Source organism: Trichomycterus rosablanca, chromosome 4 (genome assembly GCF_030014385.1).
Source record: "Trichomycterus rosablanca isolate fTriRos1 chromosome 4, fTriRos1.hap1, whole genome shotgun sequence".
NCBI lineage: Eukaryota > Metazoa > Chordata > Actinopteri > Siluriformes > Trichomycteridae > Trichomycterus > Trichomycterus rosablanca.
Window position 1 is genome coordinate 54,583,393 of NC_085991.1, and position 16,129 is coordinate 54,599,521.

At 47.2% G+C, this 16,129-nt stretch overlaps 1 protein-coding gene across 2 annotated transcripts in view; it reads right to left on the reverse strand.

The window, feature by feature from the left end:
- Positions 1–3,142: 3,142 nt before the first annotated feature.
- The window catches only part of rock1 (Rho-associated, coiled-coil containing protein kinase 1), a 100,910-nt gene continuing 87,923 nt past the window's right edge, over positions 3,143–16,129 (reverse strand). The window contains exons 28-33 of one of the 2 annotated variants that reach the window (XM_062994553.1): positions 15,294–15,364; positions 13,847–13,935; positions 12,038–12,116; positions 11,693–11,954; positions 11,402–11,609; positions 3,143–3,344 (exon numbers count right to left, since the gene is read on the reverse strand). In XM_062994553.1, the coding sequence (XP_062850623.1) occupies positions 3,200–3,344; positions 11,402–11,609; positions 11,693–11,954; positions 12,038–12,116; positions 13,847–13,935; positions 15,294–15,364 (854 nt within the window). In that variant the 3' untranslated portion in view covers positions 3,143–3,199. Of the gene's footprint in view, positions 3,345–4,930; positions 5,750–11,401; positions 11,610–11,692; positions 11,955–12,037; positions 12,117–13,846; positions 13,936–15,293; positions 15,365–16,129 lie in introns of those variants that run through there. The other variant, XM_062994554.1, reaches the window with a different exon arrangement.

Consider the following 16,129-nt stretch of genomic DNA (forward strand, 5'->3'; position numbering starts at 1 on the left):
CACCAGTTTGCCATGCACGACGACTAAAATACAACATTAATCTGAGTCCCTCATTCATCAGGTCCATCATTCATGTAGTAGGTGTGAAGTTGCTCACTGTAGCTTCACTCAGGACCACAGTGGAACCTGAGAACAACAGAAGAACTGGTTGTGCTGGGACTTACAACTAAAAACCCTTTAAATATCTTAGTAGGAAGAATAATCGGTCGAAAATGTTGATTTGGCTGAACTTCCTGTTTACAGACAGATATATAACTTGATATCAAAGGAAATTCACGTTTTTGATTTGTTGAACTTTTTATTACATTACTGATGATAATAATAATGAATAGAAGCTGAAATCTACTTGTTCTTAGCCCGTTACTGGAATACCCAATAAGATGCCGACTGAAACGTCTATTTCAGTCACGTACGATGTCTCCTTGGACTTTTGCCTACTTAAACTAGAGTAGGGAAATGTTTACTGTGCCGAAAATGTAAACTTATGCTTTTACTATTGGGTCTTTGTTTGCTACCAGCCAAAACTGGTGCTATGGCAACACAATTTATTACATTAATGTTAGTTAGACGTTCTTTTGTTGGTCCAATAATTAGAAATAAAGCATCCCCTATGAGCTCTTTTAACAAATGCACTTTTACCTGAGGACTAACAGGCAGTTTGCTGGTGGCGTTGAATGCACCACAGCACGAGTTGCCAGGTTCGCTGTCCCCCCCCCCCCTTCCTTTTCGAGCGGGGAGAAATATAGAAATTTTTGGGCTACTTAAAAAGTTTTAATTACAAACAGTAAAAATAGAAATAAAATTGAGTGTAAATTTGAAGTGATGCGGGTGATAAATAGCTGATGAATGACAGGAAATATTCAGGATCCGCTTGTGTTACAGACCTGACTGACGATTCTTAACTCGGAAGGCGGGAAAACATATTAAAGTCAAAACTAGACAAGATTATTTATTATTTTTAAAAGTAATTTTTGTTATTTATGGTGTTTACTTCAAATGTCTCTGTTACCGTCAAATTTTGGCTAGTTTCAGCTTTTGAAACTACCTTTACTAAACCTTTACCTTTGGTACTAAATCTAGAACTAGAAGTAAGACCTTTGATAAAGGAACATTTAGTCATTAAGTCATTTAGTCATTAGTCTTAACTTTCACTGCTACGCAGATGATACCCAACTCTACCTTGCCTTCAAACCATCCATCTCTTTTCCTCCCACCTCGCTTACCTCATGTATCCAGGAACTTCAATCCTGGCTGCATTCAAATTTCTTGCTGCTTAATCCCCTTAAGACTGAGCTTCTTTACGTGGGCACTAAAACTACACTTTCTTCTTTCACAAACTCTCCCCTCCTCATTGGGAATGTTTCCATCACACCTTCCAGCTGTGTACGCAATCTTGGTGTTCTGTTTGACCCTCTGCTTTCATTCGGTCCTCATGTGAAATCACTATCCAAATCAGCCTTTCTTCAGCTTCGCAATATTACTCGTCTCCGTCCCTATCTTTCATTTGAGGTGGCGGAAACACTGATACACGCTTTTGTCACCAGCCGTTTGGACTACTGCAATTCCTTATTGCACGGACTTCCCGCCAAAACCCTCCGTCCCCTGCAAACTATACAAAATGCAGCTGCTCGGGTCCTGACATTTACCCGAAAGTTTGACCACATCACCCCTGTTTTGGAAGAACTACATTGGCTGCCAATTTCCATGCGCATTAAATATAAAATTCTGGTCTTGACTTTTAAAGCACTTCATGGTCTTGCTCCCGCCTATCTTACTAAACTCCTCACACATCACACACCATCACGCAGACTAAGGTCGTCAGACACGAATCAACTCTCTGTTCCTAGATTTAGGATGTCCACTATGGGTGGCAGATCCTTCAGCGTTGCCGCCCCAACACTCTGGAACTCTCTGCCCTCGACTCTTCGCTCTATTTCTTCTCTTTCTGCTTTCAAGGTGTCTCTAAAAACCCATCTCTTCTCACAACATTTTCATTCTACTTCTTGAACTTATATCTTTAACCTATCCTTACTCATTGTCGGTTTGTTTTTGTTTTGTTTTTGTTTTGTTTTGTTTTGCCTTGTCTTGTTTTGCGTGTTGTCGTTTGTTTTCACTTTTTATTACTGTACAGCGACCTTGAGCTTGGTGAAAGGCGCTATATAAGTTTAACTTATTATTATTATTAAAACTACGACCTTTAGTACTAGAACTGGAATTTCCCACCACTGAAACCAGTACCTTTGGTACAAGAGCTTGGTACTGAAAAATGAACTCTTTTTGTACTTTATTATTATAATTAATTGAAACAGAAACATTTAATTATTGGAACTAAAGTCCCTGTTAAAATAATTTGGACCTGGTACTAAAACTGCAGCACTTGGGAACCAAGTTTTGACCCCTTAAAACAGAAACAGGTCGTTTTAGTACAAGAACTGAAACACTGAAGTTCTAAAACTGGCACAACTGGTACCTAAACTTGGTAACTGAAAGCTTTAAATATAATTATTAAAATATTTAGTTTTACAGCAGGGACCCTTTGCGTTTTCAGATAGTCTTGCACTGCTGGGGGATGACTGATTGCACATGTGCACAGCCCCAGCGGACCCTTCTGCTTTCTGCACCTCTATCTGCTAACCAGGGTCCCACATGGTCCGGTCATCCCACCCAGCAAACAGGGTGGCCAATTATTGTCAGCTGTAGTCACTGCCAATTATGCCCGCTAGACAGTGCCCAGCCGACCGGTGGCAGAGCCGAGATTTAAACCGAGGACTTATATAGCGGGCACCCAGGGACCATTTAAAAGTGAACTGGTACTCAGACTGGAACCTTTAACTATTAAACTTAGACCTATAAGCTCTGGTACTAAAAGTGATCTTTGGTACAAGGTCAAGGGATCTTAGATACAGCATCTTAGACCATTGGTACCTGGAACTGGGAACCTAAATATTTGTTGATGGACACCATAACTATAAGTATAGTCACTGAAACAGTTGGTACTGGAACAAGAACCTTCAGAACTGGAAATGAAAACTGCTGCTTTAAAATTAGGAGCCATGGAGGAACCGTTCTTTGGTTCCTGTTCGGGTGGGTTCTAGTTTTTCTGGACGTAGCCGTGAGGAACAGAGAGGGTTCAGAGCCACTGTAGGTGATAAAGATAATGTTTATTGACACACATCCATCAGTGTGGCCTCCATCATCATTAAACCTGCAGCTCGTCCCAGTAGATCCACCGCAGTCCCACCACAGTTCCAGTGCTTCTCTGAACCGAACCGCCGGCGTAGAAACTGCGTGAACGTGAGCCGAGGTATTCGTCATCTCCGTCTCGTTCTCTGGCGAGACTTTGTCTGGGAAGCATCGACCACTTTTCATATCTTACAACATTAAAGGAAGCGAACGCGATCGGGATCCGATCAGCTCGTCCGGGTAATCATCCGAGTTCTGCACCCCGTCTACATCACACTCCAGGGTCATACCGGGTTTCTGGACGATTAATACCAGGCAAAAACTCAAGGGAAGTTCTAATTCATCCAACTTTGGCCAATTGACTTGCATCTGCTCTGCTGTGTGGACCTCTGAAAGCCTTCATGCCAATACACGGTTCCAGACCAAAGCGATGGAACCACTAACCACACGTTCTCCATTTAATACGATCTGAGCCACCGATTATAAATACTATAAACTCATCAGGAGGCTGAATTAGATGCTCAGAAGCAGTAAAAGACGACGCAGAGCCACGAAACTCAACTTTATGTACATTCGGGACCTGATTTGGTCCCTAAATTCATTCCAGGAGGCCGTGAGCAGGACAGTCGGACCCCGGCGTGCAGAACTGGGATTGAGGACGAGCTGATCCGAGATCTGTTATGAATGCTACTGTTTTTATTTTGATGAGGAGGGAGGAAGATCTGATCCCTGATCAGGACTCGGCGTGGGTAGGCGTGTGCCAATAACTGCTTACATATTTACATATCGATAATAAAAATGAGCTAAATTCACTAATCAATCATCGGACTCGTCATCTTTGGAGTGTGGTACACTCTGTATCGCCGAACATCACGGTAGGAACGTTTATTATCGGCACACGCCTGGCCTGGATGATCTTTCCTCCGCGGAGTGCACCGTGTACAACCCAAAATCTGCATAACGTTAAAACCACCTCACTGTCCATTTTATCAGCTCCACTTACCATATAGAAGCACTTTGTAGTTCTACAATTACTGACTGTAGTCCATCTGTTTCACCCTGTTCTTCAATGGTCAGGACCCCCACAGGACCACCACAGAGCAGGTATTATTTAGGTGGTGGATGATTCTCAGCACTGCAGTGACACTGACATGGTGCTGGTGTGTTAGTGTGTGTTGTGCTGGTATGAGTGGATAAGACACAGCAGCGCTGCTGGAGTTTTTAAACACCGCACTGTCACTGCTGGACTGAGAATCGTCCACCAACCAAAAACATCCAGCCGACAGCGCCCCGTGGGCAGCGTCCTGTGACCACCGATGAAGGTCTAGAAGATGAGCGACTCAAACAGCAGCAATAGATGAGCGATCGTCTCTGACTTTACATCTACAAGGTGGACCGACTAGGTAGGAGCGTCTGATAGAGTGGACGGTGAGTGGACACGGTGTTTAAAACCTCCAGCAGCGCCGCTGTGTCTGATCCACTCATACCAGCACAACACACACTAACACACCACCACCATGTCAGTGTCACTGCAGTGCTGAGAATGATCCACCACCTAAATAATACCTGCTCTGTGGGGGTCCTGACCATTGAAGAACAGGGTGAAACAGATGGACTACAGTCAGTAATTGTAGAACTACAAAGTGCTTCTATGTGGTAAGTGGAGCTGATAAAATGGACAGTGGGTGGTCGGTGTATATTAGTGAGACAGACACTCGACATGACAGACACTTCTGATAAAAGCACATAGTGGATGATATACGTTTACTTTTTTTCTTTAAAACCGATAACAGTTAGGATTTCTCGTAGAGGAACGCAAACAGAGATCAGATATGGCAGTAAAAGTCGGTCCAAAGCGTAAGTCGGTAAGGCACTAGTCGGGCTGAATGCTACACCGGTTCTTAGTCTTAGTCTACAAATAACTTACAATTCAAACAGTGCAGTTTAACGTTTGTTAACTTAACGTATTTTTTTCCGTTTTTTTTGTCCGTCTATTCGTCTAGGAATCGGAGGTAAGGCGATAATACATTACCGAAAAATAATAATACAACAGAACAAATGACAGAAATAATGTACCCAAACGTGAACATAAACGTCGCCCGGAGCTCCTCCGACGATATTCCTCGGAGGATCCCGTAACGACAGTAAGGAGAATTATTATAACGATATGCATAGACGATAGTAATGATCTCACATGCTCCTCGAAGAAAACCAAAATAAACAAAGCCTAATACTCAGTACCCAGTACTCCGTCTCAATTATCATCGCCCCGTTTGTAATCGATCGGTCAGAGTCCATCCACGTACGGTCCACGTTCCCGAAAGAGAAGGACCCCCTTTTTTTATTATTCGTTGATCCCGTCGACGTTCCCTTCAGAGCGCCGCGTGGTCCCGTCGGACGGGAGCGGCCCGTCCCACCGGCTCCCCCTTCCGTCCGGCTGGCGTCCGGCGTCGATTCCTTACGTTACTCATAAAGGTTAAAGGTTACGTGTGTTTGATAATCGGAGATGTACAGAGTCCCAATTGAGGAGGTCCCAACGTTTCAGAGAGAGGGTTCGGGTGGTTAGCTGGAAGAGAAGAAGAGCAGAGAAACGCCCGCTGAGAGAACGGCTGAAGGAGAGAGAGGCGTGTCCTCACCCACAGAGACGGGAGGCATGTGACGGGACTCAGGGATATTTAAGGACGTTTCATGGGGGGGCGTATGAGGGGTCAGCTGACCATGATGTTGCTGGAGAACCCATTCCCAATCCTAGGAGCATCTTTTTGGGAAGTACTCGCAAAATCTGGCGCATACGGTGGACGAGAAGGCCTAGCTCACGTTCGGCATTCCAATTAATCCCACCAGGGTTTAATAGATTCAGAGCTGACCAGCCTACTGGATTTCGTCCACATTAAACTTGTCCAATGTGTCAATAAAGGCCTTTCAGTGCTCTGCTGAACTAAATATTTAGATCATGCGGTGTCCACATACTTTTGAACTTAGTGCAAATGGTAGCCAGTGCCACCCTGACCGTTTCTGTAGCTCCGCCTGTGGTGAGAATGTCCAGGCCATATTTAAGTGGGATGGTTATAACGTGAGCAGGTTTTGGTGGACATGAGCAGTTTTTGATGGACATGAGCAGTTTTTGGTGGACATGAGCAGTTTTTGGTGGACATGAGCAGTTTTTGGTGGACGTGGGCACTGTTTTTGGTGGACATGAGCAGTTTTTGGTGGACGTGAGCAGTTTTTGATGGACATGAGCAGTTTTTGGTGGACATGAGCAGTTTTTGGTGGACATGAGCAGTTTTTGGTGGACATGAGCAGTTTTTGGTGGACGTGGGCACTGTTTTTGGTGGACATGAGCAGTTTTTGGTGGACATGAGCAGTTTTTGGTGGACATGAGCAGTTTTTGGTGGACGTGGGCAGTTTTTGATGGACATGAGCAGTTTTTGGTGGACGTGGGGACTGTTTTTGGTGGACATGAGCAGTTTTTGGTGGACATGAGCAGTTTTTGGTGGACGTGGGCAGTTTTTGATGGACATGAGCAGTTTTTGGTGGACGTGGGCACTGTTTTTGGTGGACATGAGCAGTTTTTGGTGGACATGAGCAGTTTTTGGTGGACATGAGCAGGTTTTGGTGGACATGAGCAGGTTTTGGTGGACGTGGGGACTGTTTTTGGTGGACATGAGCAGTTTTTGGTGGACATGAGCAGTTTTTGGTGGACATGAGCAGTTTTTGGTGGACATGAGCAGTTTTTGGTGGACGTGGGCACTGTTTTTGGTGGACATGAGCAGTTTTTGGTGGACATGAGCAGTTTTTGGTGGACATGAGCAGTTTTTGGTGGACGTGGGCAGTTTTTGATGGACATGAGCAGTTTTTGGTGGACGTGGGGACTGTTTTTGGTGGACATGAGCAGTTTTTGGTGGACATGAGCAGTTTTTGGTGGACGTGGGCAGTTTTTGATGGACATGAGCAGTTTTTGGTGGACGTGGGCACTGTTTTTGGTGGACATGAGCAGTTTTTGGTGGACATGAGCAGTTTTTGGTGGACATGAGCAGGTTTTGGTGGACATGAGCAGGTTTTGGTGGACGTGGGGACTGTTTTTGGTGGACATGAGCAGTTTTTGGTGGACATGAGCAGTTTTTGGTGGACGTGGGCAGTTTTTGGTGGACGTGGGCACTGTTTTTGGTGGACATGAGCAGTTTTTGGTGGACATGAGCAGTTTTTGGTGGACATGAGCAGTTTTTGGTGGACGTGGGCACTGTTTTTGGTGGACATGAGCAGTTTTTGGTGGACATGAGCAGTTTTTGGTGGACATGAGCAGTTTTTGGTGGACGTGAGCAGTTTTTGGTGGACGTGGGGACTGTTTTTGGTGGACATGAGCAGTTTTTGGTGGACATGAGCAGTTTTTGGTGGACATGAGCAGTTTTTGGTGGACGTGGGGACTGTTTTTGGTGGACATGAGCAGTTTTTGGTGGACATGAGCAGTTTTTGGTGGACGTGGGGACTGTTTTTGGTGGACATGAGCAGTTTTTGGTGGACATGAGCAGTTTTTGGTGGACATGAGCAGTTTTTGGTGGACATGAGCAGTTTTTGGTGGACGTGGGGACTGTTTTTGGTGGACATGAGCAGTTTTTGGTGGACGTGAGCAGTTTTTGGTGGACGTGGGGACTGTTTTTGGTGGACATGAGCAGTTTTTGGTGGACATGAGCAGTTTTTGGTGGACGTGGGGACTGTTTTTGGTGGACATGAGCAGTTTTTGGTGGACATGAGCAGTTTTTGGTGGACGTGGGCTCTGTTTTTGGTGGACATGAGCAGGTTTTGGTGGACGTGGGGACTGTTTTTGGTGGACATGAGCAGTTTTTGGTGGACATGAGCAGTTTTTGGTGGACGTGGGCACTGTTTTTGGTGGACATGAGCAGTTTTTGGTGGACATGAGCAGTTTTTGGTGGACGTGAGCAGTTTTTGGTGGACGTGGGCAGTTTTTGGTGGACATGAGCAGTTTTTGGTGGACATGAGCAGTTTTTGGTGGACATGAGCAGTTTTTGGTGGACGTGGGGACTGTTTTTGGTGGACATGAGCAGTTTTTGGTGGACATGAGCAGTTTTTGGTGGACATGAGCAGGTTTTGGTGGACGTGGGGACTGTTTTTGGTGGACATGAGCAGTTTTTGGTGGACATGAGCAGTTTTTGGTGGACGTGGGGACTGTTTTTGGTGGACATGAGCAGTTTTTGGTGGACATGAGCAGTTTTTGGTGGACGTGAGCAGTTTTTGGTGGACATGAGCAGTTTTTGGTGGACATGAGCAGTTTTTGGTGGACATGAGCAGTTTTTGGTGGACGTGAGCAGTTTTTGGTGGACGTGAGCAGTTTTTGGTGGACATGAGCAGGTTTTGGTGGACGTGAGCAGGTTTTGGTGGACGTGAGCAGGTTTTGGTGGACGTGAGCAGTTTTTGGTGGACGTGAGCAGGTTTTGGTGGACATGAGCAGGTTTTGGTGGACGTGAGCAGTTTTTGGTGGACGTGAGCAGGTTTTGGTGGACGTGAGCAGTTTTTGGTGGACGTGGGCAGTTTTTGGTGGACGTGAGCAGGTTTTGGTGGACGTGGGCACTGTTTTGATGGACATGAGCAGGTTTTGGTGGGTGTGAGGACTATTTTTGGTGAACGTGTCACCCTAGAAGATTCTAGAAGTACCTGACCAGAGTACAATGGTGCCATGAGGTGGCAAAGGTAGAAAAAATGCATTATAAGAAGCCAGCTAGGTCTACGAGGGGAACAAATCAGAATTTAGTGGGCAGCATTTCTGGGCAGTGGTCTAAGAGTATTCCATCTTCGTTTGGGATGGGGTACTGACCGAAGAACTACCAGTGCCACTTCAACAGGGTCTTTGGGTGCATGGATACACCAATGGGGCAGAATATTCTTGCCCAAGTGAGCGGGTAGATGCGTTCTGATAAGCTAGCTAGGTCTATATGGTGAGTCAGTGCCACCCTGACCACTCCTGGTACTACCGGTAACCCTTCTGTGGTCCGGGCCGTGAATTCTGGAGGGCAGTTTTGGACGTTTCCGATCCATCGTCACATGCCAACGTCACACAGACTAACAGCATCACTATCCATGTACACACACATAACACTAACCACAGGAACATGCAACTGACCTGGAGTATTGTCCTGAACCATCCCGAATGTTTTTTAAGGGTGCGTGAGAAGCCCATCGGCGGGATTCGTAATAAACTGTATATACAGTACACGCTCATCACCACTAGGTGGAGCCACTGAGTTAGGACCGATGAGCTTCTCTTCCTCTGCAGCCTTAAAAAACCAGGATTCTAAAGACATTTCAACCGAACTGACACCCCTATCCCCCGACTGAACCCAGAGAGGAGCGGGGCAGGTAGGTAGGGTAGGTGGGTAGGTAGGGGTAAATGTGGAGAGTATATCACGAAGGACGGACTACGCTGAACTCTGGGCGTGTCGTCGATGTCAGCAGGAGCTGGACGACGTTTCTGCAGCCAGGAGGTTGGACTGAGCCCTGCTACAACACAAACAGCCAATCATCAATTACCCTGCCTCTACTGCCCCGAGTCCAGTAATCCAGTAATCCCACCCACTGACCCATCTGTGCCGCCAAACAACCCCCCCCCCGTGGGATTACTGTCAATTATCTAGGGTATATCACATATAATGCAAGAGAAATACATGTACCCTCAAGTTTGAACATTACCCGAAAATCCTACTCCTAGGAACCATAGACCCATTATGATCCACAACCCCTAATCCCTAACTCTAATCCTGGGATCCATAGACCCCTTATAACCCCTAATCCTGAGACCCATAGACCTATTATACATTTACATTTACATTTTCAGCATTTAGCAGACGCTCTTATCCAGAGCGACTTACAGAAGTGCTTCCATAGTGAACATTTCATTCCTTAAGTTTAGATAGATAGATTATAACCCATAACCCTAATCCTGAGACCCATAGACCCATAATTATCCCTAGCCCCCAATCATTATCCCTAATCCTGAGACCCATAGACCCATAATTATCCCTAGTCCCCAATCATTATCCCTAATCCTGAGACCCATAGACCAATAATGATCTATAAAGATCTATAGACTCATTATGATCCCTAACCCTAATCCTGAGACCCATAGAACCATTAGAATCCCTAATCCAGGGATCCATATACACATTATAAACCCATAACCCTTATCCTGAGACCCATTATGATCCCTAATCCTAAAACCCATAGACCCATTATAATCCCTAACCCTAATTCTGAGACCCAAAGACCCATTATAATCCCTAACCCTAATTCTGAGACCCAAAGACCCATTATGATCCTTAACCCTAATCCTAATCCTGAGACCCATTATAATCCCTAATCCTAATCATTGGAACCCTAGACCCATTAGAATCCCTAACCCTAATACTGGGAACCATAGGTCCACTATAACCCCTGACCCCTAATCCCGAGACCCAAAGACCCATTAGAATCCCTGAGACCCTGAGGCACTCCTTTTCAACCCTATTCCATTCACTAAAAACCTGAGACCCCTCGGTCCTTTCCTAAACCCCATAACCCTCCGTTCACTGTCACTAGCTCTACACCTGAGCTCTACTTGACGCCAAGGCCCATCTACTCCTGAAACCTCAATACAAACTTCTGAGAGCAAAAACTGCCTGTTTTATCCCTAATTCCAAGAGCCTTAGTCCCTAGACTCCTAAAGCATTGATCAAGCCTCCTTCATTGTCCCCAGATCTATTCCTGAGACCTCTAGACGTTCTTTCTCAAGTTCTATCCACACCCCTGATACCCTACGCATCATCCCAAAGACTCCTCAGTCTTTTCCTGAGACCTTATCTCATCCTTCACAGTCCTGAGACCCTGACATCAATCTTCAGCGCTATTCCGTTTGAACCCTTGCCCTACTCCTGAAAGATTCATCCAAATATCTTTTCCTGAGACCCCTAGGTCCATCCTTACTGTCCCTAGGTCTAGTCTTGGGCCCCCTTCTTAAACCCAACCAGCATTTCTCCCCAGGTCTGTTCCGAAGGTTCCTTTGCCCCTATCCTCGATTCCCACTACCTAAGACCTCTAGCCCATTTACAAGAAACCCCCAAATCTACGTCTCCTAGATCATAACACGAGCCCCCACTCCTGAGAAGCCTCGTGGTGACCCCTATCCCCACTCCAAAAAGCTCTAGAACCTCCTTCCCCAGAGTCTAGTTACCTGGACTTTCCCGAGATGTTCCTGGGGTTCCTGCGGAACGACTGATTGGCTACAGAGCGAGTGCTCAGGGTGCGAGGAGACGCCCGGGAGAAACTGGTGGGAGGCGTCTTGGGAATCTTCTTGCCGAGGTGGCCGATCCATTTCTTCTGCTCGTCCTGGGTCAGAGCCAGGAGGAGCATGTCGCGCGCCGACGTCACGTCGTAGTTCACTGTGAAAAACACGGCGTGTTAAGATATGGCGCCCTCTACGGGACATTTTCAGCTGTCGAGCGGGGAAAGGTCCAGCCGGTACCTTTGCACGGAGCGATGACGTCCTCCTTCCGGTCCAGGTGGTCCTTGTGGCACTTGACGTGGCAGCGGCGGCACTCCAGCGCGGGCGGCGGCTTGAAGACGTGCCACAGGGGCTTGGCGCAGGCCTCGCAGTTGGAGGGGAAGTGGTAGAGCGTGGGGATGAACTCGTGGCCCTTGTGCACCAGGCAGTTCGCCTTGTCGCCCTGGGGGACGGCCTCCAGGTCCACGTCCTTCCTGCACTCGCCCTCGTTGGCGTACAGGATCTGGAGGGGGTCGAGGGTCAGAGGGGCGGTTACTGACCGTGCATAAAGAAATATCGTAATATCGTAACCATCGCCGTTCCTACCTGAAATATCCGGGGGATCTCGTCGGACTCGGCGCGGTAGACGTCGCCCTGGGTCACCGGACGCACGTGGAAGAGTTTGCTGTAGGAAAAAAGTCGAGGGGTCAAAAAGGTACACACCTGTAGGGAACGTGTAATACTACCGCCACCGTGCTTCACGGTTGGTACAGGACTGTTGGAGGTGGTGGGGCTTGAACCGGCAACCTTCTGATTACTTATCCTGTACCTTAACCCCTGAGCTACCACTGCACATGAGCTTGTCGGACCCTCCCACCATCGGGAAAAACAGCCAGGGATGTAATACTACCGCCACCGTGCTTCACAGTTGGTACAGTACTGTTAGAGGAGGTGGGGCTTGAGCCGGCAACCTTCTGGTTACTGATCCTGTACCTTAACCTCTGAGCTAACCATTGAGAACAAGCCATTTTTTCATGGGCAAAAAAGCCAGGGATGCAATACTACCGCCACCATGCTTCACAGCTGGTACAGTACTGTTAGAGGAGGTGGGGCTTGAACCGGCAACCTTCTGGTTCCTAATCCTGTACCTTAACCTCTGAGCTAACCATTGAGAACAAGCCATTTTTTCATGGGCAAAAAAGCCAGAGATGCAATACTACCGCCACCATGCTTCACAGTTGGTACAGGACTGTTGGAGGTGGTGGGGCTTGAACCGGCAACCTTCTGGTTCCTAATCCTGTACCTTAACCTCTGAGCTAACCATTGAGAACAAGCCATTTTTTCATGGGCAAAACAGCCAGGGATGCAATACTACCGCCACCATGCTTCACAGCTGGTACAGTACTGTTAGAGGAGGTGGGGCTTGAACCGGCAACCTTCTGGTTACTGATCCTGTACCTTAACCCCTGAGCTACCACTGCGCCTGAGCTAGTTGAACAGTGTTTTTATCGGCTGCAAAACAGCCCAAGGATGTAATACTACCACCACCATGCTTCACAGTTGGTACAGTACTGTTAGAGGAGGTGGGGCTTGAACCGGCAACCTTCTGGTTCCTAATCTTGTACCTTAACCCCTGAGCTACAACTGCACATGAGCTTGTCGGACCCTCCCACCATCGGGCAAAACAACCAGGGATGTAATACTACCACCACCGTGCTTCACAGCTGGTACAGTACTGTTAGAGGAGGTGGGGCTTGAGCCGGCAACCTTCTGGTTACTGATCCTGTACCTTAACCCCTGAGCTACCACTGAGAACAAGCCATTTTTTCATTGGCAAAACAGCCCAGGGATGTAATACTACCGCCACCGTGCTTCACAGCTGGTACAGTACTGTTAGAGGAGGTGGGGCTTGAACCGGCAACCTTCTGGTTCCTAATCTTGTACCTTAACCCCTGAGCTACAACTGCACATGAGCTTGTCAGACATCCCCACCCTATATTCCCACCCTCGGGCAAAACAGCCAGGGATGTAATACTACCGCCACCGTGCTTCACAGCTGGTACAGTACTGCTAAAACCTGTTGGGTTGGAATTCCTCACCTTCCTTTTCATCTATACAAACGTCTGGTAGTTGTGGTGGAATCAGTAGGGGCTTCTCTCTAGCCCGCCAGCTTTTAGGACCGTGGTGATGTAAAGCTTGCTTGACAGTGCACAGAGTCTACCGTTTTTTTGTTACCTAGGCATTAAGACCACTCTTCCACGTACTTTATACAGACAATCTTTAGACCTGAAGTGCCTGCAACTGAAGTTCCTGGCTCAGTTCCTATTGTAATGCCTGTGGCTTAGAATAAAGTCAAACTAGCCCTGTTATACGGGCACAGAGAAGTCGCCGGCGATAGCGAGGAACAGAACTCACTCGATGTCGAGCACCATGGAGGGGTTGGACTGTTCTTTATCCTGCTCGTCGTTGTAGAACAGGATCTTCTTACTGCTCACCACCACGTACTGGAACACGAACACACACACACACAATAATTTATCTTATCTTCAACCAATCCACCTTCTGCACGTCCTGAGTAGTAAAAAGACACCGATGTACCCAAAACAAACCCACGCGTTTTGTATTTACGCCATTTAGCAGACGCCTTACAGTACACAGTCTGAGCAATTTAAGGGTCCAACAGTGGCAACCTGGCAGTGGTGGGGTTTGAACCAGCGACCTTCTGATTACTAGTACAGTACATTAAACTGCCTTCAACAGATCACACACCCAAATTAACATAACCACTAGGCTACAACTGCCCTGAGCAAATGAGCCACATTAAGCCCCTCAAGTTAAGACTAGTAATTAAAAGGTTGCTGGTTCAAGTCCCACCACTGCCAGGTTGCCAACGTTGGGCCCTGGCCCTTAACCCTCAATTGCTTAGACAGTATACTGTCACAGTACTCTAAGTCGCTTTGGATATAAGCGTCTGCTAAATGCCGAAAATCTGAATGTAAATGTTCTGTTCTGGCCATCTCGTACGCTCGCTCGGTGCTGATCATCTTCCTCCAGCGCCGTACTCATCACCCGTTCTTCAAGGATGTTAAACGGACACGTGAGATGTTACACTCTTGTTGGAGTTGGTACAGTACTGTTGGAGGTGGTGGGTCTTAAACCGGCAACCTTCCGATTACTAATCTTGTACCTAAACCCCTGAGCTACCACTGTGAATGAGCCATCTTTTCTTTATTCTGTTCGACCGCCCCACCCTCGGACGCAGCCGACGGAGTCCGTGCGGGCGCCCGGCTGGACGACAGCACGGCCGAGATTCATCTTGGCTCACGAATCTACCAAAAAACTTAAGTGCGTCCAGAATTTAATGAATTCATTCTTCACTTTGTTAAGTTTCCTGCAATGCAGTGTTTTTACCGGCTGCAAAATAGCCTAGGGATGTAATACTACCGCCACCATGCTTTAAGATACTGGACTAGAAATCGAAAGGTTGCTGGTTCAAACCCCACCACTGCCAGGTTGCCACTGTTGGGCCCTTGAGCAAGGCGCTTAACCCTCAATTGCTTAGACTGTATTGCTTGCTGTCACAGTATATAAGCATCCGCTAAATGCTGAAAATCTATAAATGTTCTGTTCTGGCGGTCTCGTACAAACGCTCAGTGCTGATCGTCTTCCTCCAAAGGTGGGGTCTGAATTCATAACCTAATGCGCTATAGCAAGTGAAGAGCGAATGATCACACTGATGAAAGCTCGATTCTCATCAGCTGACCGAAAGCAGTTCTCCGGGCTTTTCCATTTCTCCGGGGTAGAACGCCGAACATCTGACCAGTGGGATCACCGGTTTAAAGGGACGGTACACGGTGCTCACCTGCTTCCTCCAGCCGTATCGTTTTATGTTGGCCCTGTTGGGGATGGACAGCCAGCCCTCCAGTCTCGACTCTGCGGACGACAACAGAATTTAAATTAAAACCAGAAAAACACAAATTAAAACCCTGAGAGACGCATGCTCCAGCACACGCTGCACAAACACACACACACACACACACACACACACCGCTACGTCCGCGATTCAGTCCTGCGGGTTAATATTCGGAACAGCACTGCAGACACTCGGTGCGTTCAATACCACAGACTCTGGCCGTTGGTCGGAGGAGGTGGGTTCGTGAAACCCCGTTATGCCTAGATCAGATGCAGTTACGCCCTCTGCTGGCTGATCGAGGCGCTGCACAGAGACGGGGGGTAATAGGGACCTACGCACGACTCTCTGTGCGCGATACGGGTCTCCGTACGAACCCGCCCGTTTGTCTGTGTTAGTCGCGACCCTCCTCGGTGAGGAGTGGAGGTCTGCAGCAGCAGAGGACTTGGATATGACTAAAATATGAGCGTTCTGGATCACGTCATGGTCCAACCACGTCGTCTAAACAAATTGTGTCCAGGTTTAGAAAAGTGCTACAGAAAAAACCATCCAGACGACCTTTAAATATGGAAATAAAATATATAATTGGGTTTTTAAGACGTACTAAGTGTCTTAAATCAACACAACATGCAGCGATGGTGTTAATACTACTGGAACAGCGGGTTGAGGGCGTTTTTTTATCATAAATCCGCCCAAACCCGGTAGTAAACAGTAGTAAAAGGCTGCATGACGGCATGCTTCATCAAATAAACAGTGCAGGGGAAAATAACAGATGTGATTGGCTGGCT